This window comes from Lycorma delicatula, chromosome 1, assembly GCF_047948215.1.
Source record: "Lycorma delicatula isolate Av1 chromosome 1, ASM4794821v1, whole genome shotgun sequence".
NCBI lineage: Eukaryota > Metazoa > Arthropoda > Insecta > Hemiptera > Fulgoridae > Lycorma > Lycorma delicatula.
Genome location: NC_134455.1, coordinates 359,355,718 through 359,380,621, shown reverse-complemented (window position 1 = coordinate 359,380,621; position 24,904 = coordinate 359,355,718). Strand labels below are relative to the sequence as shown.

At 28.1% G+C, this 24,904-nt stretch overlaps 1 protein-coding gene across 1 annotated transcript in view; it reads left to right on the top strand.

Moving 5' to 3' along the window:
* LOC142317921 (uncharacterized) overlaps positions 1-24,904 on the top strand; it is a 91,320-nt gene that overhangs the window by 34,010 nt on the left and 32,406 nt on the right. The window contains exons 6-9 of the mRNA XM_075354460.1: positions 2,256-2,393; positions 9,717-9,769; positions 11,162-11,276; positions 14,751-14,795. Coding sequence (XP_075210575.1) covers positions 2,256-2,393; positions 9,717-9,769; positions 11,162-11,276; positions 14,751-14,795 — 351 coding nt within the window. The remainder of the gene's footprint in view (positions 1-2,255; positions 2,394-9,716; positions 9,770-11,161; positions 11,277-14,750; positions 14,796-24,904) is intronic.

The window sequence follows — 24,904 nt, the reverse complement described above, 5'->3', positions numbered from 1 at the left end:
AGAATATGTTAACTGCTTGATAAACGATAACGATACAAAGAAATTATCAGTTGATTTGACCTTTGTTAAATTTTTTTATAAAAATATTTTTATACAACTTTTTCCATCGCCTCCAATGTTAAAGAATAATATAGATAATTTGTATATTTAACGGTAATTAGACAAAGTTAGCGAGCGAAGCTATGTCTAGCTTAAATTTAATCTTCTTTTTTTTACGAGGATATCTCTTAATCTGTTTACCTTAGAAATTGGTAATGGATGAATTTTTTAAATTTCTAATTATCGTTTCGACCCCCACCAGAACTTATCTGTGTTATCAATATATACCGGTGAAGGTCCCAATAAGCAAATATTTCGGTCTTTCACTGACGTATTTGGTAAGTGTCGTCATTCACCGGAGGATATTAACATTGTCTAATTTCAGTCTTTCAAGGTAACATATATATTAAATCAGAGAATATAAATAAGAGAAAGAAAATACAGAATAGTTATTTCGAGATTTTAATAATCAAAATAAAGTCTAATAAAATCCATTTTCCCAGTCGCCTTTTGAATAAGTATTATTTCAGAAATTGGAAATCCATTTTCAACAATATTACAAATAAATGGGTTCACAAAATATTCAAATGTACGTATCAAACTTTGTAAGTATTCAAACTTATGTTTGAAATTTGTTTCTTCGTATTTGTTTAACTTTTCTTCTTTGTTATTAATTATATTTACTTTTACTAGTGGAAAATGACTAAATATTTTGTTTTTAAGATCTTACACAAAAAGCCGAAGTTCAGCTTCACTACTGAATACAGTTTTTGAGAAATCAATAGTATTTTCCTTTCCGTGTAAAGCCAAATTAAGTGTTAGCAAAAGTTCTAGTATGTCTGTAAGGAACATCTAAGTTTAATTTTCTAAAAATTCTGACTATTTTCTTCCTTTTTCTTTTTTAAATGTTATAATAGGATCTAGGAGATCGAAAAAACAGTCAAAACGATGTAATTTCACAGCCATTTTAAAAACACACGATAGGGATAAATCACTGTGCAATTCATCTGTTTCGTCATTCACTCGTAAATCTACTAAAAGTTTTTTAATTAATGGTGTATTTTGTGATTTGCTCTAATAAAATTCACAATCTGCAAACAATTTTCCACACATTTTCGTATTTGAAGTACTTCGCTGTGAGATGCTCGCGGTGAAGAAGTAAGAAACATGGAATTTTAGAATCGTTGTATAACATTACACAAGTTTATCACTAGGCAATTTAAACTTGTTCTTTACTTCATCAAGCACATTTCTAACATCGATTTCACGAGTTGTTTCGATAAGAGCTACTAGGTATAACATTTCTCTTCCTTCACATTTACGTTTGCAGATACACATCGGACCAAAACGACCAATTTTAGGACATCCGTCGACAAGTTTGTAGCCTTGTCGAGAGCTAAACTAAATGTTATACAAAATTTCAAATCACATATTAAACTATTTTCAATATTTTTATTAATTGAACCAATACGAAGCTCAGCTGTACTGTATAACATAGTAACCTGTGCAATCAGTTTGTACAGTTTTGTGTTATCTGGAACCAAAATTTTAACAGCTTTCTCCACGTTTCTTTTAATAAATTTTCCTTCTCCATATGAACGTTTGGTACGAGTAGTATTCCAAGCTATCAAAGAACTATCTTTGTTGGCTCTGTCATTCTTTGCAAATACAAAAGGGCAAGAGTCCTGGTTGTTTATGAAAACCGGATGCAGGGATTTACGTTTCACTGTTCGTAATTTTAAATTGCATGGATATTTAGTTGAAAAGTGGGTATGACTTAATTCACAACGTAACTTTACAAATGAGAAAAATCTTTCCATTATTGTTAATGAAAGCAAAATTTTCTACCCATTTTTCTTGAAAAATTATATTTTCTTGTTCGTATTTTCGTTTGTTATACTTTCCGAGGTCATGAAATCAAAAAATTTAATTCTTAATTCTGAAATTGAAAAGAATTTATTATATTAATTTAGGTGAGGAAAAAACAACATAAATCTGTATAACAGAATATTAGTTTCTTAATAAATTATAAAGACTCGGTAAAAAAAAAGTTTTTAAATAATAATAAAAAAAAAGAATTTAAATCTTTAATCGGAGCTGCTCTTAACGAAGATTCATCTCTGAAATCTACATTGATGTAGTCAATTACATAGAATTAAAAAAAATAGTAAATAAAATGATTTTTATACTTCAATATTACTGTATTCTTCTTACAGATGATTTGTCCTGGACTTGTCAAAACTGATATGGTGGAAATGGCTGGAATAACATTGACTCCAAATACACCATATCTTACGTCAGAAAATATCGCTGAAATTGTCGTGCTTTGCTTACAAACACCTCCATCAGTACAGGTATTTCATTGGTTTCAAAGAAAAGTATTTATCAGCTTATAATTCAATAATTAGATGTAGCATAATATTGCAGTTGTGAATGTATGAATAGATAAAAGAGAAGAATCAGTTTCAGTAATTCTTTAAATAATGTTTTTCGTTTGTATTATATGTCTTTTGTTATTTTATTATTTTTATATAAAAATTTATATCTTAATTTCGGATAGAGGAATCGCATTAATATTTGGTAAGCGTCTTGGTAATAAGGTTTTAAAATTAGCAAAAAATCAGGACTTAAATACCTTTTCAAATTACAAAATATCGGCCATGTTTATTTTTCAATCCGTTATATCTCCATAAATATTAGTTTTATCAAAATTTACGTTTTGCTAAAATATTAAGGCTTTTATTTTGAACAAAATGACAATTTTTTTTTAAAATCGGTTACCAAATAGCCGAGTTGAAGTTAGAAGCTTCATTTTTACATTGTTAATATGATCAGCAATAATACGCTGTGTAAAATTATTCAAAAGTGAAAAATTAGTATCGATTGTTTTATTATTATTTAATATTAAATTTTATTGTGAGAAAATTATTTCTTAATTTGATACTAATTTACAGTACTAGAATTAACAATAAATAAAAAAACAATTAATATTTCATCATAATGAACGTAAAGTGGAGGACATGAAACAGACACAAAATTACATCATCAATTTTCAACCATAACTTGGCTATTTGTTTACCAATTTTAAAAAGTAAAATACCATTTTGTTCAAATTAAAAGACTTAATATTTTAGCAAAAGATAAATTTTGATAAAACTTATATTTAAGAAGATATAACGGATTAAAAAATAAACATGGCCGCCATTTTGTAATTTGCGAAGGTATTATGTCCTAATGTTTTGCTAATTTTAAAACTTTATTACTGGACGCTTACCATTAATGTGATTCCTCTACTCGAAGTTGAGATATAATTTTTTATATAAAAATAACAAAATGGCGGACAGTGGGAGAACGATATATATTCTTAGGAGAAATTGTCATTTTCCTAAGAATATTTTTTATTTAGTTTTACAAGTTTTTTTTTTCTTCGTTCATTTGACTGGTTTGATGCAATTCTCCAAGATTCCCTATCTAGTGCTAGTCGTTTCATTTCGGTATATCCCCTACATCCTACATCCCTAACAATTTGTTTTACATATTCCCAACGTTGCCTGCCTGCACAATTTTTTCCTTCTACCTGACCCTCTAATATTAAAGTGACTTTTCTAGGATGCCCTAATATGTGGCCTATAAGACTGTCTCTTCTTTTAACTATATTTTTCCAAATGCTTCTTTCTTCATCGATTTGCTTCAACACCTCTTCATTTGTCACTTTATCCACCCATCTGATTTTTAACATTCTTCTGTAGCACCACATTTCAAAAGCTTCTAATCTTTTCTTCTCAGGGACTCCAATCGTCCAAGTTTCACTTCCATATAAAGCGATGTTCCAAACATACACTTTCAAAAATCTTTTCCTGGTATTTAAATTAAGTTTTGATTAAAAAAATTATATTTCTGACTGAAAGCTTGTTTACTCTGTCCTATTGGGCATTTTATATCGCAACTGCTTCGTCCATCTTTAGTAATTGTACTTCACAAATAAGAAAATTCTTCTACCTCCATAATCTTTTCTCTTCCTATTTTCACATTGATGAGGCAACCTTCATTATAAATTTGAGAGGGTTACGTGGCGATGGATTATTGTCCTTGGTGTAATGCTCACTTTCATGATTTTAGAATTATTGTTGTTTTTTTAAGGATTATTGTTTATAACTTGTTTTATTTGGAATGTATTAGTAATATTGTGTTTTTGTTTTTGTATGTTTTCATCTTTGTGTTTTTATTATCACTCCATAGCTACCGTTTTTAAAGTTCTAATTATTATTTTTTTGTATTTGACTGTATAATTGTTATTATTATTATTATTATTGTGTTTTGAATATTGTATTTTTAATTTATATGTGGGTTGTTGACTTGTGGCTGTTCTTTTGTGACTTTATGTATATTGTGCAACATACAAAGGTTTTGTGTAACTGTTCTGTTGCACAAACAAAGCAAATAAAAAAAAAAATATTATTATGATCATTACAGAATAGAAATAAAATTATATTAAGTTATTGAAATTACAGTAATCAGAAATATTATAAAGATAATATTTTGCTGAATTTAATAAGGATTATTTAAAGATTCAAATTGTTTTTCATAAATAATTACAATTAATAATTAATCTATTTGTACCGTTGAATGATCAAATGACAATTAATTTCAGTATAGGTTAGATTTTGTTAAATAAAATTAAAAATTTAGAAAACAGAAAATTATATACTTGACTTAATGGGTTTAATTTAGTTATTATGTTTAAAATTTAACGTCACAAAGCATTGCAAAATTTAATTTCCAAGGATATTTAATTATTTTAATTTTCAAAGGGATAAATGAGTTCATTGCTGATGTCATATTCAGAAGTTTTTCCCATTAAAAATGAAACAAAATGGTACGTCAACTCTTATTATGCCGCTACTCGTGTTAAATTACATACATGATAAAATAAGAGAGATTCTAATTATTTTGGTGGCAAGAATAATTATGGTGTGCTGTTTTAAGTTTGTTTCTAAAGGGACAAAATCAGGGATAAAAAATAAAGAATAGAGAAAATTACACTAATAAAATTCAATAAACTTGATCAGCAATGATGCATTAAAATAATTTTTGTAATCAGACCGATTCATGTTTAGGTCCTTGATAGTTTGCCAGAGTGGGCATATACGTTTCAGAAAAAATTTACTTCCCTTTAATTTTTTAACCCCCTTTGAAAGTGATTTTTATCACATGTTTGTCATGTCTGCCTTGAAAACAATATTTCGTTTGTTGAATTTTCCAATTTATATACGAGTATTATTAATTTGTATTTTTTTATCAAAGCACTTTGAATTTATTAGTCATGGTTCTTCTCTACTGAAGTTGGGCTCCATTGAAAATAGTCCATCACATGCAACTTTATGTATATATTGACCTTTTTGTATGTATTATGTGAGTTCTGACTGTTCCAGTGTTTAATGTAACAATATTGTTTGATTGAACATGATTCTTCCTTTTTTTTATCCCACTTCAAAAAGGAGATATTCAATTCGATCCTGATGTATTTTTTTTTAATGTACTGACAAGCTTTACATTTTATCATTATCAAATACACTAATTTTAGTTATTCTTTATTAATTCACTGAAAAAATTCCTCTACGTTGAATAAATTTCTTCTGAAAAACTCCAGTAAAATCTATCAAACTATTTTTAAAAATTATATTAAAAAATTTTAATCATCAATGTACAAAAAATTTTTAATTTCTTAACAAGCGCATAAATTTTTATTACGGAAGTATATTGTACAAGATACATTAGTGAACACAATATTATTTCTAATTTAACAGCATATTCTTCAAAAATGTAAATTCAGTTATATTCTACTTGAGATGCAGTTTGCAATGTCAACTGTTTAATTTTTTAAACTCTACCAGTTACACACGCAACTTGTTATTATACGAGTTTTACAACAATGCGAGTTTTATACGCAGTTTTTATAACAAAAATTTAATTATTATTTTTAATCTTATTAACCCTTAAAGGTCATCTCGGTGCAAATTCATCAAAGAATTAAAACTTGAGTTATTTTATTACAGATAATAAAGTATATACATATACTAAACAACCTCATTAAACAAAAAATATTTTTTAAAATACAGCAAATGTCTATAAATACTTATACGAAAACATTGTTATAAAAACTGCGCCACGGTTATTTAACTAAATATTTTCATTACTATTAATTTTAAAATTTAATAATTATTACATTTATTTATTGGTTATTTATTAGATATTTATATAATTATTATTTTACTTTTCAGTGCATTTTTAAATTTGTTAATATATTTAACTTTTTTGTTTAAAATTCTCAGTTTGATTTAATTCTTATTTTTTTCTTTTTAGAGGGTTTTTCTAATTTGTTTCATTTTTTTATTAATTTTAGTATTAATATTAGTTAAATAAAAGCTTTTTTAAAAAATAATTTTTTATATGTAATCAAATATATTTTTGTAATTTTTTTTCTTTAATACTAAAAAAAAGTAATAATATTTACTTTTACACATCGAAGTTACATACCTGTACCAAATTTCAATCTAGATGCATGAATTTAGCGTAGGGGTAGTGCGTGGTGGCGTGGGGATGGGTCATGTCAAATTCCGACGCCATAGCGTCATCGAGGTTACATACGTGTACCAAATTTCATTGATTTTCATACGATAGATCAAAAGATATAGCAGTTGCAAGATTTGATTATTCCTAAAGCGAGTTAAATAAAAGCTTTTAAAAATAAGCGTCACGAAAATGCGTCCCGCGCTAGCTGATAACTCAGTTCATTCAAGAATCGTGTTCAGAGAATGATACTGAAACTCTTTTTTATAAACGGTTTTTGATCTCGCTCATATATTTTAATAACCGATACATTCTTTGTATTATACACTGTTGAAGAGAAATAGTGTAACTCTTTCTATTCCTGGTTAAATTAATTTTGTCTAAACAATAACTACTACTATTTCTAACCGACTTATTGAAAATAAAAGCGCATCTTAACCTAGATATGGTACAGCTTCTGTGAAGAATCTGTATGGGTCGTAATCTTTATCTAATAATGAAGCATAGCAAGTATAGTATTACTATTAGCATAGCTAATAGTAAAAACACGCAAGTTTATTGTTTGTTACTTTTAATGTAATCCAGTGAAATATAATCTGTTAAAGATAAATAAATATTTTTTTATAATTTGTTTATTTCATTGTTAGTTCATATTTTTTATTAATAAAAAAAAATCATTTTTGTACATTGCATTTACGTTATTTTGCACCATTAATAATTCATATAATATTGCGTAATAGCATCCCTTTCGTCAAGTGTCCACGCACTGACGCACTCGTTTTTATTTTTTTTTTGAGCAGAAAACTACAACTAGCTGTACAATTGCTGCAAATTTAAGTTTTTTTTTTCAGGTTAATGAAAGTAGAAATAAATTCAATTAAATACTAAGGAGTAGAAAATTTGTAATACTTCAAGAAATAAAAATAAAGGAAAACTTCACGAACTATTTTAGTTGCAGTACCCGTAAATTGAAAATGTTTATTAATAAGTAGTTAATATTAATAATCTCCTTCTGGCAGTTTTTGATAACACTCATAGACATGCTTGCTCATATAACTTTTATATTTTAATCTACTCCTACATCAGAAATGTTACTCAAATATTATTGTGGTTACAGGAGACAAAACAAATCTGTTGATCTAAATTACAGTATTAGTTAATAATGAGTGAGCAATAATGTATTTGGATCAATAAACGCATGACAGCCTTTGATATAGTGGTTAATACTGATTCATCTTGTGTTCAATTTTTATTATGAATGGAAGTTAAAAATAATCAGTGTACGCATAAGGCTAGTTGATGGCTGCTGGAGTTCAAACTCTAGTGGTTTTATTATGATGGCAGATAGCCAAATCTGTAACTTATTACCATTACTACTACAATTCATATAGCAAATAGTCAATATTTATTTATCAATAATACAAAGGCTATAACAGATTGCTCTTTATAATAACCTTATTGACATTTAATAAATTTTTCAACTTAAATTAATTGCAACTAATTATACTAATATACAAGATAGAGAACTAAGTATAGATTCTGGTTTTAATTATTCATTTGCTATGACACAGTGAGCAATTGTTGACACAACTTTAAAACATGAGATAAATTTTCATTAAGTATATCAATAATTGGATTTAATCTATTAACAAGAGACAAAACCCTTCAGAGGTAAAACACAGAATGATGGGCCATATAATTCTTGGAATAATGAACAACATATCTGGTCTAAGTCTGCTTGGAGGCACAAACAATATTTCTTTCAGATGTTGAATGTGATATGGCAAAGGACAGAGGTTTTTGAATTTTTTGTAATATAAGAATCTTAGAAATCTATTCTGCACAATCACAATTGAATCAACATACGTCTATTGGAATAGATTCCAGATAACCGATCTACGAGTATATTCCAATCTGCTCCATACAAAAGGAAAAAATAATTTTATTATTGTGGTGATATCCATAAATAATTTTGTACTCCTAATTACAAAACCAAGTAATTTACTGGCACTATTGATTAGAGAGTCAATCTGTTGTGAATGAGTCAATGTAGAGTCTAATTGCAAGATCTATCATCACAAAATTTTGTGAATTTTGTGATTTTCACAAATCTTACAAAAGTTTGTATCATTTATACAGTACATATAGATATGATAATTTAATTTCCAGGTGAATATTATATATTTACATTTCTTAATACTTAATTCAAGAACATTTTTATGATACAAACTTAAAATCATAACAAGATCCTGTTGAATCAAAATGCAATCATCATTAGAAAAGATTAAACGATACATTTTACTACCAACCGTGTACGTCAAACATCTTGAATATCTGAGACAGCTAGTGAAGTCTTTGATTAAAAGTAAGAATAAAAGAGAGCCTAGGTTACTTTCTTGGGGAATTTCCAAAGTATTACAAAAACATATCTGATCTAAAACTTATAAATAATACAAAATTACTATTATCATTTTTGTTAACAAATAATAACTATTAATATTTCTATTAATAATATATTTCAGCCATTTACTAGCTTCTAACATTTCAAAGACAGTTATAATAAAATATTATACAAATCATTCTCCCATAACAACATTGATAGTTCCTTCTGACTAATAGGAGCTTAGATCCAATATGTATTGGATAATGAACTGCATCTAGTGTAAATACTACACACAACTATGATGGTATGAAATACTGATGTAACCTATTCATCAGTCAAGTGGGGAAGTGGGGTAGTATTGGAAAAATATACTGTGATATTTTTAAATATGGCTTTATGACTGACACCCTGAGTTAATAACATTAATATTGTCAGCACATGTCAGAAGCACAACTTTTCTTATGTAACTCATTATTAAAAAAAAAAAAAAAATTTGATTGATGATGTATTTAATTATGTAAAAGCTTTACAATTAGGAAAGAAGTGGCCCCTATATGTCATTATTATTGATTAGGCATGTTTTTTTGTTACAATAATTTATTTTACATCAGCTGGTTTAATTAAACTAAGGATAAAATCATCCATGTATGTTATTTAAAGTTTAGAATATCTTGTTTATTTCATTTCTCGTGATGATTTATATGAATTTTAAAACTTTTTTCAGATAACTGATTTAGAAGTTCTACCAGTTGGAGAAGATTTATCTAATTTTATAGAGTAAAAGAATTATGACAAATAAATTTATTGTAAATGTTTACTTAACAAAATTCTTTAAAATCAACTTGATGTTACTTCATTTCTCTGATGTTATGCTACATTAATATAATTTATGTATTATTTCACAAATTAATGCTAAGAAAACATTTTAAATATACTTTTATGCAAATGTAAATAATTTTATTACTGGTATACTTGAACACACCAACTGATATATGCAGAGATATGCATTGCTCAATTTAATAATATAAAGATAATTAGTTAACAGTATGTTTATTAGTATAACATATATCAAATTCTATTTCTTTAAACTATTTTTAATGTAAATAACTGTAATACATATTTTTAATTAGAATAATAATGTATTTTTTTGTGTAATTTATAATATATGATGTTTCTAATATTTATAAAGAGATTTTTCATGGTATTAAACATAATTTAATTTTATAAATTTCACTAATACCGAATTTATATTTCATATTTTTAAATTATTTAAACTGTCATTAAAGTGCATATTATTTACCTACTATAAAAGTATACTTTACTTAAAGTTTAAGAAAAAAAACCTTTCTAAATACAAGAAGAAATCTATTTTTAATTTATATATTTATGAATTTTTACACTAACTCAGTGATTCTCAACCTTTTTAGCTCCATGACCCAAAAATTAAAAAAATAATATATACCAGTAATGAATATTTTGCAACCCCCCCAAACCACAACCAAATGAAACCCTAGTTAAAATTATTTAGTTGCATTGATAGCGATGGGTATGAATATGCATGTATGAAGTGTACACAGACAAGTGCAATGCATAGATTCCAACTTGATGGGTACTGTTCCTTGTAATTCAGTTTGCTTGCATAATATTTGCTGTGAGAGCATAATGTTGAACATGCATATGGTACGTTTGAACATGTCGTGCTCTGGGCAGTATAAAAGGGGCGTAAGGTTACAAAACAATTGTTTAATTCAAAAGTGCAAAACATGAATTTGGTTGCTTTATTTAAGTTTTTAATAGTGTAGTTTTACTGAAAATAATAATAATTAAGGTTTGGTTTTTTTGTGTGTGGTCAAATGGGTTTTTTTTAAGTAGATTCTAATGCAAAACACATAAATTCAATAAAAAACGAAATAAGCCAAATAAATCCAGTGAATCAATTAGTAAAAAGACAAGAGTGTACAATGACAGTTATTTAAATTACTGTTTTCGCACATTGGATGGAAAGCCACAGTGCATTATTTGCTTTCAAGTCCTCTCCAATGAAAGCATGAAGCCAAGAGAATTAATTTGACTCTTTGAAACTAAACATCCGGACCATAAAGCAAACCCTTGGAATTTTACAAAATAAAATTACATACTTTGAAAAATCAACAAGATTTGTAAATCAAGCCATTCTGATAAAAGTACTCTTGAAGCATCTAATCTCTTAGCATTAAGAGTAGCTAAAATTTCTAAACCTCATACAATTATAGAAAACCTCATATTGCATGCCGCAGCTGATATGGTCAGTGTATAGGCGTGGAAGATGAAAAAGAATCGAAAAATATCCACTTTCTAATGACACAGTATCAAGGCGAATTGATGACATGGCTGCTGATGTTCACAGATCAGATAATTGAGCGTGTTCAAGTGAATTTTTTATTCAAGTTAATGAATCAACATATGTGGCAAACATTTCAAACTCATTAGTTTGGTCTAGTGGTGAACTCATCATTGCAAGTCAGCTGATTTTGAAGTTGACAGTTCTAAGGTTAAAATCCTAATAAAGACAGTTATTTTTATACAGATTTGAGTACTAGATCGTGGATACCTGTACTCTTTGGTGATTGGGTCTCAATTAACCACACATCTCAGGAATAGTTGACCTGTGACTGTACAAGAATACACTTTATTTACTACATTCGTACATATCATCCTCATTCTTCCTCTGAAGTAATACCTTATGGTGATACCTGAGGCTAAACAGAAATAAAAACAAACATTTCTCAGTTCTTATGTTTTGTGAGATATGAATATTGTAGGGACAAGTCAATCATAGAAAATATGTTGTTTTGCAAACCAATACCTGGTCATGCAACAGGACAATGTCTTTTTCATATTTTTTTATAAAGTTACTAAAACCTATGACATAAATTAGACAAACTACAGTATGTAGTATGCAAAGTGTATTACAGTGTGTAGTGATGGTGCAAAGGCAATAACAGGAAAGAACAGTGCATTTCTGAAAAAATTAAAAGATTGTCTTATACCAACAGCAGAATGAACGCACTACTTCCTTCTCAGATTCTTGCCAGAAAATAATGTGCTGGAAAATCTCAAACAAATTCTTTGTAAAGCTGTAAAAATGGTTATTTTTTTTTTAAATTGATCATTACAGAATAGGATGTTTGCTAAACCATGCAATGAAATGAAAAAAAAATCTCATCTTTTTCATATAGAAGTCAGATGGTTATTGCTAGGGAAAGTGTTAATCTGGTTATTGGAATTGCGAGATGAATTAATAATATTTTTCCAGTATTAACAAAATTTATTCTCAATGTGTTTACAGAATAATTAGTATAAGTTGCTGTTGGCAAAGTTGACTTGAATGTGAATTTACAAGGATGTGATAAAAACATTTTGAATTAAAATGATATGTATGAGTGTAAGTGAAGTGTAAATATAGGTAAAGTGTAAATATAGGACTCGTCTTTTATCACTTGATAACAATTTGCTTTTGTGTGTTTCTAACATAGATCCATATATGGAGAAAATTTTTAAATGAAAAACAAAAGCAACTATCTCATTAATTTATTTTCTTTACATGTGTACTTGTAAATGTAAGTAAAATGTTTGTAGTAATTGAAATTTTTTCTCATAAAATGGTTTCATTATTGTTTACATGTAAATTTATAGGCTAATTTCACAACCCCCCTATCATACTCCATAACCCCCCCCCCCAGGTGTCATGAACTCCCCCCCCAGCCAAGGTTGAGAAACATTGCATATTGATGTCCAATTATGGTTACTTTCCGCTAATTTTATTTATTTCTTTTCCCTATTAATTATGAATTTTGTCCTGCTTTTATACATAATGATAGGATTATATTCAAAGTTTATTGCAGAGGCAAACCAAATTAAAATTAAACTCAATATTGAGTTTTAATAGCAGAAGTATTATCTAAAAATTTAGTACAATGAAATTGTTGAAATTAAGCAAATAGATAAATTAAAACTTTAATTTCTATGTATGGTATATGTGTATTAACAACATTCATCTAATTTTTGTTCTATGCAAGACAGAAGAAAGCGAGCTTTAAAGGATGCTTCAGCAATGCAAAATAATATATTTAAAAATCTGTTTATTAAAATGTAAATATTACTGTTTTATAATAATTAAACATAAATATTAAGGATAATATTTTATTTTTATTTTGTAATGCTATTGTAAATTGCATTTCTGTTTTTCTACGATTAAATACTCTTTAATGTTATTTAAAGTAATTTCAATATTTTAAAGTACAATAAATTTATTCCCAGTTATCTAGTTGTAAAAATATTAAAGCTATTATAAAGATAACTTTAAAAACGTTAAGAAAGTAGTTTTATTACTAATTAAAAACCGTATACAATATGCAATAAATCATAACTTATCTTACCTTGAAACATTTACAATCACTTGTGTTCCAACAAATAATTTTAAGAGTGGCATTAAGTTTATTTGATACAAGATCCTTTGTATAGGTAAATAAGAATAAAATAATGATGCTGAATATCTAATCAATTTACAGATTTTTTTTTGTAACTTTTCTATTTTAAAAAGACTGGATTACTAGTTGATTGATGTAAGTATGAAATCATAAATGAGTGTAACTTTGGAAAATAGATTTTTATGTTTATTGAAATCATAATGAAAAAATACTGAATAATAAAACAATTGTCAGTTGTGAATATCAGTCCTAATGAATAAATAAACAGCTATTTAAAATAAAATTGTAAACCACTTCAGACTATTCGTTTTTTTTTTTTTAAAGTAGTGTCTTACGTACTATAACTGAATAAAACAAATACATTATGTATTTAATCTACTTATAACAATTATAAGCAAAGTGAGCAATTTAAATGTCAGATGTTCGTAATTAAAAAATCTATATCATGGTTTACAAATGGCTATTTCTTGATAAGTAAATTACTTAAAAATACAAGAGTTAAATTTTTCTTATAATAAAATATTAAATGTTAAGATTAAAGATTATTTATATGAATTTATTAAACTTTTGGAATGAAAAAATAAAGCAGCAATAAATCGTAATATACAACTTTTTATTATCAATAGTAAACAGTGTGGTAAGAGGAATAACCAAGGTTGATAGGGAAGGTGAGTTGAAGAAGGGGTGTGATCTTCTACTGCTGATTGATTACAGAAATATTCAAATAAAAAAAAAAAGTACCTCCCTTGAGGCAGATTTCTTGCAGCATATCCATTTCCATTTTTTTCTATTCCCGCTAAACTTTTAAAATCTTGATGGATTCCATTTCCTTTTAGATTTTATGTAATCTTGATTCTCTTTCGACATTTTTTATCTGCAGTATCTTCTAATCCATCTAATATTGTTTTAATCAATCCTCCTATCATGATATTCCAGCTAATTAGATGGAACAGCTATTTATTCCTTTTCTGTTGTTATTGTTCTTATTAAGTTTATATTCTTGTTCGCTGTCCTCATTACTTCTTTATTTTTCACTTTGTCTGTCCATTTAATCTTTTTCCCTCCAGACCCACATTTCAATTGCCTCCAGCTTTCTTCTTGTATTTTTCTTAGTGGATACCATGATTCATTTCCATACAGAAGTATGCAAATTGTAGAATTTCACAAGACCTTCTTCAACTCTAATTCCATATTATTACATAATAATTTTTCTGTCAGTTAAATGCTTTCTTAGGCATTTCTATTATTGTTTTTATTCTGTTTTCACTTTTTTAATCTTTTGTTTGAAGGTTAATAACCCGATTGTTGGAGTTGCCTTCAATCAAGGGTTGAAGGTAAATAACCTATATTGTTTTACTTGATAAATTCTTCCTTCTACTGCAAATATTTAATGGTTAGTAGTATTTTATTCTTATTACTTTAGGCTTCCTAATTTTAATTTTTGTTCCATATTCTGTCATATTGTCTTCAATCTTAATTTTGAGGTAATCCTGTACTTCATTTCCTAAAAAATCATTTCACCTGCAAACCATATACAATTTATTCTCTTTGATTCTGTCATCTTCTAGAGCATTTTTGATTGCATGTTCATTATAGATATTAAACGAAGTTGGTGATAGGTAATAAGTCAGGGGTAGTTACCTTACACCCCTACCATATTCCTCTAGATGAGGTTAAAGCACTCAGTTTCAGCATTTCCAATTTTCATAGTTGATTTCTAAATCAGGTACAACTGTTTAATTACTCTTCTAATTTTACAATCTAGTGTTTAGATTCTTAATATTTTCATTAGTTTATTCTATTTGATATGGTCAAATGCTTTTCATATCTATAAAATATAATTTATTCTTTTATTTTTTCTATACAATCTCACTAAGAGATGTGAGAGGTATCTACTAATAAACCCATTTGTGCCCATTGTTTCTTTCTCTTCTAGAATCCCTTTTGTTTTTTTGCAATTCATTAACTTGCAAAATTATTTTATTCAGTCCTGTACTTAGAATTTACTGAATATTCTTTACTAAATATGAAATTAAATTCATGTTCTTGTAATTTTCACACTTTACTGCATCATTTTTTTTTTGAGTTGCAATTCCTTTAAGAAAGTATTCTGGTACATCCAATCTTTTATTGTAAATTATATAATTTCATCATATCTTATAACCATCCCTCTTCATAAAAATATTAATCAATTCAGTTAGCAGCTTTTTGATTCTTTAATCTTTTATAGCTTTAATAACTTCTGGTTTTAGGATTGTTGTTCCTACTTAATTCTCTTTACCTTCAACCTGATCTTCAAAATAAAGATCATTTGGCTTTGTGTTACATTAGTATCATTCCTTCACATACTCCTTCCTCTCTTTAAGTATCTTTTGCTTTTTTTATAATATTTTGGCATTTTTACTGGCAATTTCTTTAGTGATAATATTGTTGGTTTCTTTATTCCATGATACTGTTTTTACTTTTTATACACAAATTCAAAGTGCCCTTTTCTTTCTACATCTTCTACATTTGACCATTTGAATAAGCCATTTCTTCTTTCCTTTTTGTGATACTCTTAATTCATTAATCAGTTTCATTTAGAGTCTCTCTCTCTCTTCTTTCATTTTTCCTCTTTTTACACTTCCTTTTGTCCTTTTTTTAATCACCTGTCAGCTAACACATGACTTTTTCTTTTCCCTTAATGAAACCACTTATTTGATCTGTAGCTGATTTTACAGTATTGTTGATATTTATCCAAAATTCATTTGTACTACCGTCTTCAATATTTCTCTTTGTCAGTACTTGAGTTAACTTCCCCCCCTCCTTACACCTTTCCAAATGTTACTTTTTTCAGATTGAATTTCACTTTTAAAAAACTATCTTCATTATTAATTTTACTTGTACCAAAAGTGTATACTGTCAGTGTTAGCTTCTGGTAACCTGTGTGCCCTTTTCCAGATATGCAATAAGTATATCTGAATCTTATTTTGCAATTATATAGTCAATCTGATATTTGTTCTATTCCCCTGGAGATTTTCAGGTTTACTTCCACGTCTTCTTTCATGGTTTTTTTTTTTTAAACTATTTGATACAAACACTTTATTTTCTTTACAAAATACAATACTCCTTACTCCTTTTCCTCTTTCATTCGGTGTTTCCAGTCCATATTTTCCCAATGTTTGTTCATCTCATTTTTTCTTGCCACAGCATTCCAATACCCCATCATTATCGTACAAGAATCTTTACCGTTCTCTTCCTCTAAAAAAAAAATGTTAAGTTTCTCTTTTTATTCATATACTATTTTCATTGCATCATCTTCATATTGACTATTTGTCATGTATACTTGTATTAAAATCAAATCTTTGGGTTCATACCTAAACCGGCAGCAATTAATCATTACTAAAATCATTTTAGTCATTAATAAAGTCATCAAATAAATAAGTAATTATCTTATTAATTAAGTCATAAAATAAATTTTATTATTAATAAAGTCATCCTTTGTACTCATTCAACTACTTCATTTAACCTATTCTTCTTTAGAATGATTCTTATTCTACTTATCAGTCTTCATTTTCTGAATAATGTATAATAACATAATCCCTGTAAACAATCTTTTCCCTCTCATATCATTTCATTTGCTCTAATTATATTCATATTCTTTCTGTTTCATTTTCATCTCTCTTTCTATATTTTCTAACTTTCATGCTTTCAAAGTGTTCCTACATTCCACATACCTATTTATATCTTCTTTTATTCTCGACTTATTCCTTTTGAACAGCTGATTCTCAAAATTTCTCATGTTACTTTTCCTAGATATTTGAGTGGAAAATGATTCTAACTCTGGAATATTCAACAAAAAAGGATGCAAATACCATGATATTATTTACATACTTAACTGGGTGGCCGTACTCTGTTTCTTCTACATATAAATCAATCATTCCCACTTTTAGGGAACTGATGCTGATGATTATAACCACTCTTAACATAGAGAACAAACGTTGCTCTGAAGCTACCCATAGCATTCTATTCTGAAAAGTAGTTCTTGGTTTGGCCCTTTGGAAGGCCCTGTAAGTAGCTAGTTTAAATGTATCTACTGATAACTATTTATAATTAATTTCAGAATTCTATGAACATATTCTTCATATAAAGATCCACGATCATTTAACTGGGGAGCTATGAGTCTCAGAATGATAATTAAGTATTATTATTAAAGGAAAGTGTATGTTACTAATGTATTAGTTTATTATATTTAGCTAATTTATTATAATTATAACTTAACTGAGCAATACGCAAAACTTTTATGCTTTGCTTATTACATTAAACACAAATACAAATAGATTTTATATCTGTTTATCATAATTCTACTGATATCTGTGGGAGAGTGGTAAAATCTATGCCGTTTATTCTAAGGTTCTGGGTTTGAGTCCTGGTGAAATATATAGTGATATGCTACAAAATACATTATCGTTCATCGTAGTAGTGATTATTATTGGCTGTCATCCTGGTGTTTCTATTCTGCAAGTAAACAATAATTTCCTGTTGCAAGATTTTTTTTTAATTTCCATTTTACCTAATAATGAAATGAACAGCTGATCTTTGTAGATATACAAGATATCAGTTTATTTCTTGTATGCTTTTTCCAAATTTTCTTTATAGGTTTTATATATATATAAATCTTCCACATTCTTATTTAACTTTCTATCACTCAAAAGAACAAGTCTACTGTGCATAAGAATAATACAAATTGCAACTCTATTTCTGAATTCGTCTTTGCTTATTTATCAGAGATAAGAATCTCACATTAAAAATGTAAAAAAAACAAGTTAACTCTCTATTAATTAAAAAAAAAAAAAAAATAATAACTATCCATTACCAACTGGTTGTGAGAAAACTACCTTCTGTTTTTATTTGTTTTAAATTTTATTCAAAGATTGTAATGCACTTTATTTCTAATAAGTTCATATTTGCTTTTCGCATTACTTTATTCAACGATAACACATCATTAAACTCTCTACTACAAATAATAATGAAGATAATGAAAATTTTTGAAGTGTGACAACATTAATACACTGTGTTTTATAACAGAGATAACATAATGTAATAATGTGAGTTTAGCGATAAAACAAAATTTAAATGTATAAGAGAAAATATTCTGCTAAATAAATATATAGTTATTAAAAAAGGAACCTGGTTAAGTTACTTAGAAGTTGATTTTTATGTTTGTCACCTATTAAATGCAAGTATAAAATACAAGTAATAGTTAATGTTAGAATAGCTTTAGTTCTTTTTTCATTTAGTACTATTAAATTTTACAAGTAAAAATTATTTAGTTGTACTATAAGTAACAAGTGATTTGAAATTAAAAGAATTAGTTGTTTGCAAAGATTATATGGGTGATGTTGCTTTGGAATTACGAGTATTAAGTACATAATACATAATTATTATTTTTACTGTTTTTAGTACATTTTTTATTATTATGGTTGTCATATGTACGTGATGAGCGATCAATCATAATAAAAATGTTCAGCTTTTTCTCACCTATTTACAAGTGTAATTGTTATTTTCTGTATTTTAGAAGTAAAAAAAAAAGGTCTAGAACCCTCTTTGGATTCTGTACCTAAAAGTTATCATATCCTTAAATTGTATAATTAAATATTTGATTATAACTGATGCAAAAAATTTAAATGATTTATTATTTATTATTTATAATTTAAATGATTTAAGTCTTTTTTTATTATGATATTTTTGTGATAGTTTTAAAGAAAACTGAAGCAAATTGTATTATTTATTTTATTCAGACATCACAGAAAAATGATTAACCTTGATGAATAAACTTAGTTTAAGATTGAAATTTTAATGCGCTTAATCTAAAATATTAACTGATGCCCATCTCCCTCCTGAAAAAATGTTCAGAAATAAAAGTTTTAAAATTTATATGTAAAATTTCATAGAATTATTTTTTGAGATTTCAAAATCAAAATCAGATCATCCCCCTCTAGCAAAAAAAAAAATTATTGATAATACCCTTAACAATTATGAATTAAAAACTGAAATATGTTTCCTCCATAGCTAGTGAATTATTGGAGAAATCTACACTTAAATACATTCAAGGGGGAAGAAATGTGATAAGAGATGATAATTAATAGTAGGAAAACATTCAAAGTTCAGTATGATTTCATACTTAATAGTTGAAATCACACTGATAGAAACACATTTTTTATCAGTTCTATTACTTGAGGAGCAGGCATTATCTGTGGACATATAATAATTTAACTGGTGTTTGTTTTACTATGTATTTAGATACAGAACCTTAAAAGGTACTATAAACATAAGTGCAATGTTACTGTTAATAAATATTGGATATGTTGTTTTCTTTTTATTGTTAAAGGTAAAGATTGGAAAAACAGATACTCCCATTCTTACATGGATAAGAAATTTTTTCAGATGCATACCTTTTTATGGCTCAAGATGTTCTGTGTAAAACCAGCCTACAAACTTTAACTTTGCAATTAATTTTTCAGAAAAGATTTTTCAAAACTTTCACTTCTTTCTGCGTAATAAATAATAATTTTACCAAGAATTATATACAAGTTTTTATATGTTGTTAAATTGGAAAGTATTAATTATTATAGATACTAGTAAAAATATACCCAAGTATCAGCCAACTATATAGAAAGTAGTATTTTTATTTATAGCTATAGCAGCAGATCTAATGTCTTCTTAAATATCTGTGTAAAGAATGTAAAAGCAGTCTAAATCAATCTTAGGTCGTAAAAATTATACATAAAAAAGCTAATAACACAGTTGTAGGATTTTCCCGTCACGTGGCTTACACACGCAACTTAATTTAGCATGTTAGTGGTACACTAGCATTCCTTGTGGTGACAGGGAGTACTACTGACGCAGTATACTCACTAATCACTAGTTTAGAGCATTTTTTGGGGTGGGTGTGCGATTTTGTAAAAATGTTTTTTGCAAATATCATTACAATTTTACAAATATCGCAACAAATGTGCCTAAGAAAAATATAACCTTAATTAAGCTAAACTCGTGATAATGAGGGTGACCTTGCTGTACAGTCTCACCCCTTTGATCTTTTAAGTTGAAAATTTAATGGCATCAATGCCTCATACATCAATACTTCTTATGTTGAAGTAATCTGACCAAGTTTGTTCAAAATAGATCCAGTAGTTCTGAAGATATTAGGTGATTTGGTGGCCAATACTGAACACACGCACACACACACACACACACACACACACACACACACACACACACAAACATTAACATCTGGAAAAATTCCATCTGTTTTTTTTTGATTCCTTAGGGGTCAAAACATCAATATCCGATGCAAACCACATATACAAATTGGAGCGATTACAATAACTTTCCCTTCTAAAGCTACAGCTTTGCTATAGTGCAAGAAGGAAAGAAAAACTTTAAGTTGAGTAATATTTTTCAAAAAGTTGTTACTTTCATTAGAAATATTTTATTTGTTCTACATCAAAGTTCCTTTTGAATTATGTTATTACAAAATGATAGATAAAACAAACTTTGAGTGATATAAAAGTAATATTTTTCCATGAATGTTGTGAACAACATAAACCTAAATTCTTGGACTTGATTAATTCAGAACATTTGAAATAATCTTCTTTATTTTATCCTTGTAAACAAAACTGTATTGTAATTTATATCTAATTCATTGAAATTTTTTTTTGAGGTGCTAATTAGTATTATAATTACACAGAACTTAATATAGACTGAAATTTTGTACAGAAAATGTACAGATTGGAAACAAAACAAAATTTGGAGAAAATATTTCTGAGTGTAGTAATCATCCAGTTAGGAGACTTACACACTAATGAATTATTCTTGGCTTTTAATGCCATTAAAAGCGAAGAATATTAGATGTTCACATCCTACCGCTCAACATGTAGGAAGAAGATACATGTTTTATAAAGGAGTATAACTGAATATTGTAGCATAAAATATTTGATATTATCTAGACTATGAAGAAGTTACAAATTTCTTATTTATTTGTTTTTTTTTTAATAAGTGAGTGGAATTTTATTAAAAATTTTAACTGCTGAAAAAGGCCTACTAATCCAATGAATAGAAATAGATTCCATTCAAACGTACAATAGTTAAAAAAATAATGAGAAAATAGTTAAAGAGTAACAACGTGGTTTAATGAGAATGGTTGTTTAATGAACAATAAAAACAAGGACAAGAATTTATTAAACCTTTCAATACGTGATCGGCATGTAGTCGTATATTTTTTTCTTAAAAAGGGTTCTGAGTTATAAGGAAATCGGTGAATTGTAATGAACATCGTTTTTAGTAACGGGCCAATAATTTATTACAAACTATAAAGAAAACACGGATTTAATTAGCTGAGTGAAATTTTTATTTTTTAACAGCTTCTTAATGCTTCTTCCTGACGAAAAATTTAGCAGTTTCTTCTTTCTTCGGGATTAACATCGAATACTAAAGCCTTCCTTAATGCCTATTCTCTAAACGTTTACTCTCTAAACCTTGGTGTAATGTTTTCCTCCAAAATTAATGACGCTTACAATTGTTTTTAAACGTTCAGTAATAATACAAAGTACTAGCTTCTTTTCTTAACTGTTTTTCATTTAGCATATGTTGTATTTTATAAAAATTAACAGTTTTCAAAATTTATTAATTACTGGAAGCACTAAATTTCGATGTTTAATCACTTAAACTGGCAATGAAATAAAATACATAACATGAAACTCAAAATATTAGGTCTCATAAAGGATGGAAGTATATTTAAATTTAAAAGCAAAAATGAAATATGTCAAAATACAGGAAAAGTGATGGGACACAATGAAAAAGCAATGTCATCTATCTGAATGAGTAAAAAAAAAAAATAAGTTAAGTAAGAAAATCTTTGATTTCTTACATTACAGGAAATCAGAAATAAAGTGAATTAAAGAACTTTTTTTCCTGTTTAGCCTCCGGGAAGCACCGTCAGGTATTACTGTAGAGGATGATATGTATGAGTGTAAGTTAAGTGTAGGGTTGTACAGTCTCAGGACGACCATTTCTGAGATGTGTAGTTAATTGAAACTCGACCACCAAAGAACACCGGTATCCACTATCTAGTATTCAAATCCGTATAAAAGTAACTGCCTTTACTACAATTTGAATGTTGGAACTCTCGACTTCAAAATCGGATAGATGCGTTCACCACTTGACCAACCTCGTTGGTAAATTAAAAACTTAAAATTAAATACATTAACAAGAAAACAAAAAAAAAAAAAAAAAATCAACAGGAAATATATTAAAAATAGAAACTCCTTAAATTGAAAAAAAATATATATGATGCTATGAGTGTACATACACTCATAACAAATACAAATAATTTACAGATAACAAATAATTGAAATTAGAAATAAATGGAAATTTTAAAAACAAAAGATTTTAATTTATCTTGAAAACTTAACTTGAAGAAAAAATAATAAAAAATAGCCTATAAATAACTAACGAGCTTTGTTTCAAAAAAATTTACGAACTTCATATTTTTATCAGTAATGTAGGTAAAATATTGAAACAAAGCCAGAATAACGGACCAGTATAACAGTTTTCTTCAAATTAAAAAGAAAAAAATAATAATGATGAGAAGAATCCAGAAGGAACTAAAAGAGATTCTTTTCTCAGATTATTATATCCATTTAAAAATTTGTTCTTTATAATACAAACAAAAGCGTCTTCAAAAACTATTGTACTACTATAAGAGTTACCGGATCGGAATAAGAATTTACGGAAAACCATGAGGGCGCGGAAGACGAAAATTATTACGTTTCAACAGTATAGGGATGAGATGGGTACTGTATCTGCAAGTCAGGGGATATAAATAATCCACCGGGTTGGTCTAGTGGTGGACGCGTCTTCCCAAATCAGCTGATTTGGAAGTCGAGAGTTACAGCGTTCAAGTTCTAATAAAGTCAGTTATTTTTACACGGATTTGAATACTAGATAGTGGATACCGGTGTTATTTGGTGGTTGGGTTTCAATTAACCACACATCTCAGGAATGGTCGAACTGAGACTGTACAAGACTACACTTCATTTACACTCATATATATCATCCTCTGAAGTATTATCTGAACGGTAGTTACCGGAGGCTAAAACAGGAAAAACAAAAAGGGAATATATATATACTGCCTAAAATCATCGAAGAGGGTCAGCAGTGGCTATGTTCGGCCTCTGAGAGGCGTACTAGTGATAACAAGCGATAAAGAATAGTTTTTCAAGCTCCAGTTCGACACGGTTGCCATGACGGCGATGTCAGTGAGCGTGTGGTCACTATGGAATAGTTAGTCACGACTACTCCATTGTGAATAATGGGTGAATCAGGAAGTTGTTCGGCCAGTTATTGGTAAACAGTATTGCAAAGTGACAGTATTATATTCATTTTTAAAGGGTAGGGTAATTTAATTGTAGAGAGTAAAAGTAATAATATTTGCAGATAATGTATTGTATGAACTTTAGACTTTTCTATTGTTATATTTTTGTTAATACAATATTATGCATTAATGTTACCGGTCATTATAACGTTTTAAGGACTTTGTACTACATTTTAGTTTTTATAATTTAATTGTCTTGTCTAAACAAATTGGATTACTGTTTTGTATGTCATATATTCATTATTATTATTATTATTATTTATTTATATTCTATATTTTTGGAATAACAAATTGAATTGTAATTATAAGAAATTTTTAATTTTTTAGTCTCCCAATATCCTGGTCGAGCCGCAAACACGTGACAATATATTACATTTTTTTCTTTCTTTTTTTGTTTAGTCTCCGAAACCACGTAAGGTATTCAGAGAATGAATGAGGATGATATGTATGAGTGTAAATAAAGTGTAGTCTCAGGTCGACTATTCCTGAGATGTGTGGTTAATTGAAACCCAACCAGCAAAGAACAACGTTATTCACGATCTAGTATTCAAATCTTTATAAAAGTAATTGCGTTAACTAGGATTTGAACCTTAGAACTCTTGACTTCGATATCAGCTGATTTGTGAAGAAATATTCACCACTAGGCCAAGCCGGTGAATTGACAATATATTACTTTTTCCTCTGCCTCCCCGAGCTGGATACGCATTAAAGCATCACACAGCTCCGGAAAGTGCCTTCGCCTCTAACCACGAGAACGGGCAGCCAGGCCCGGCTATGTCGTTCCCACCCTTCCCAACACCGCTACCAGGTCTTGGTCTTTTGTGCCTGCCTCTACCAGGAGTAACCCAAGGGTAACCTCTGCCGGGTCTCGGTCTTAATAGCTCAGGGACTCGTGAGTCCCCGACCTTCATCGCCCATCGCCCACCCGTGTAACACGTTCCCACGGACAGACAACGGCTCCAGCCGAGGCTTTCTCTCACTCCCTCGCTTCACTCTCTTTTTCTTTTAGTATCCTCGACACGAACGTTG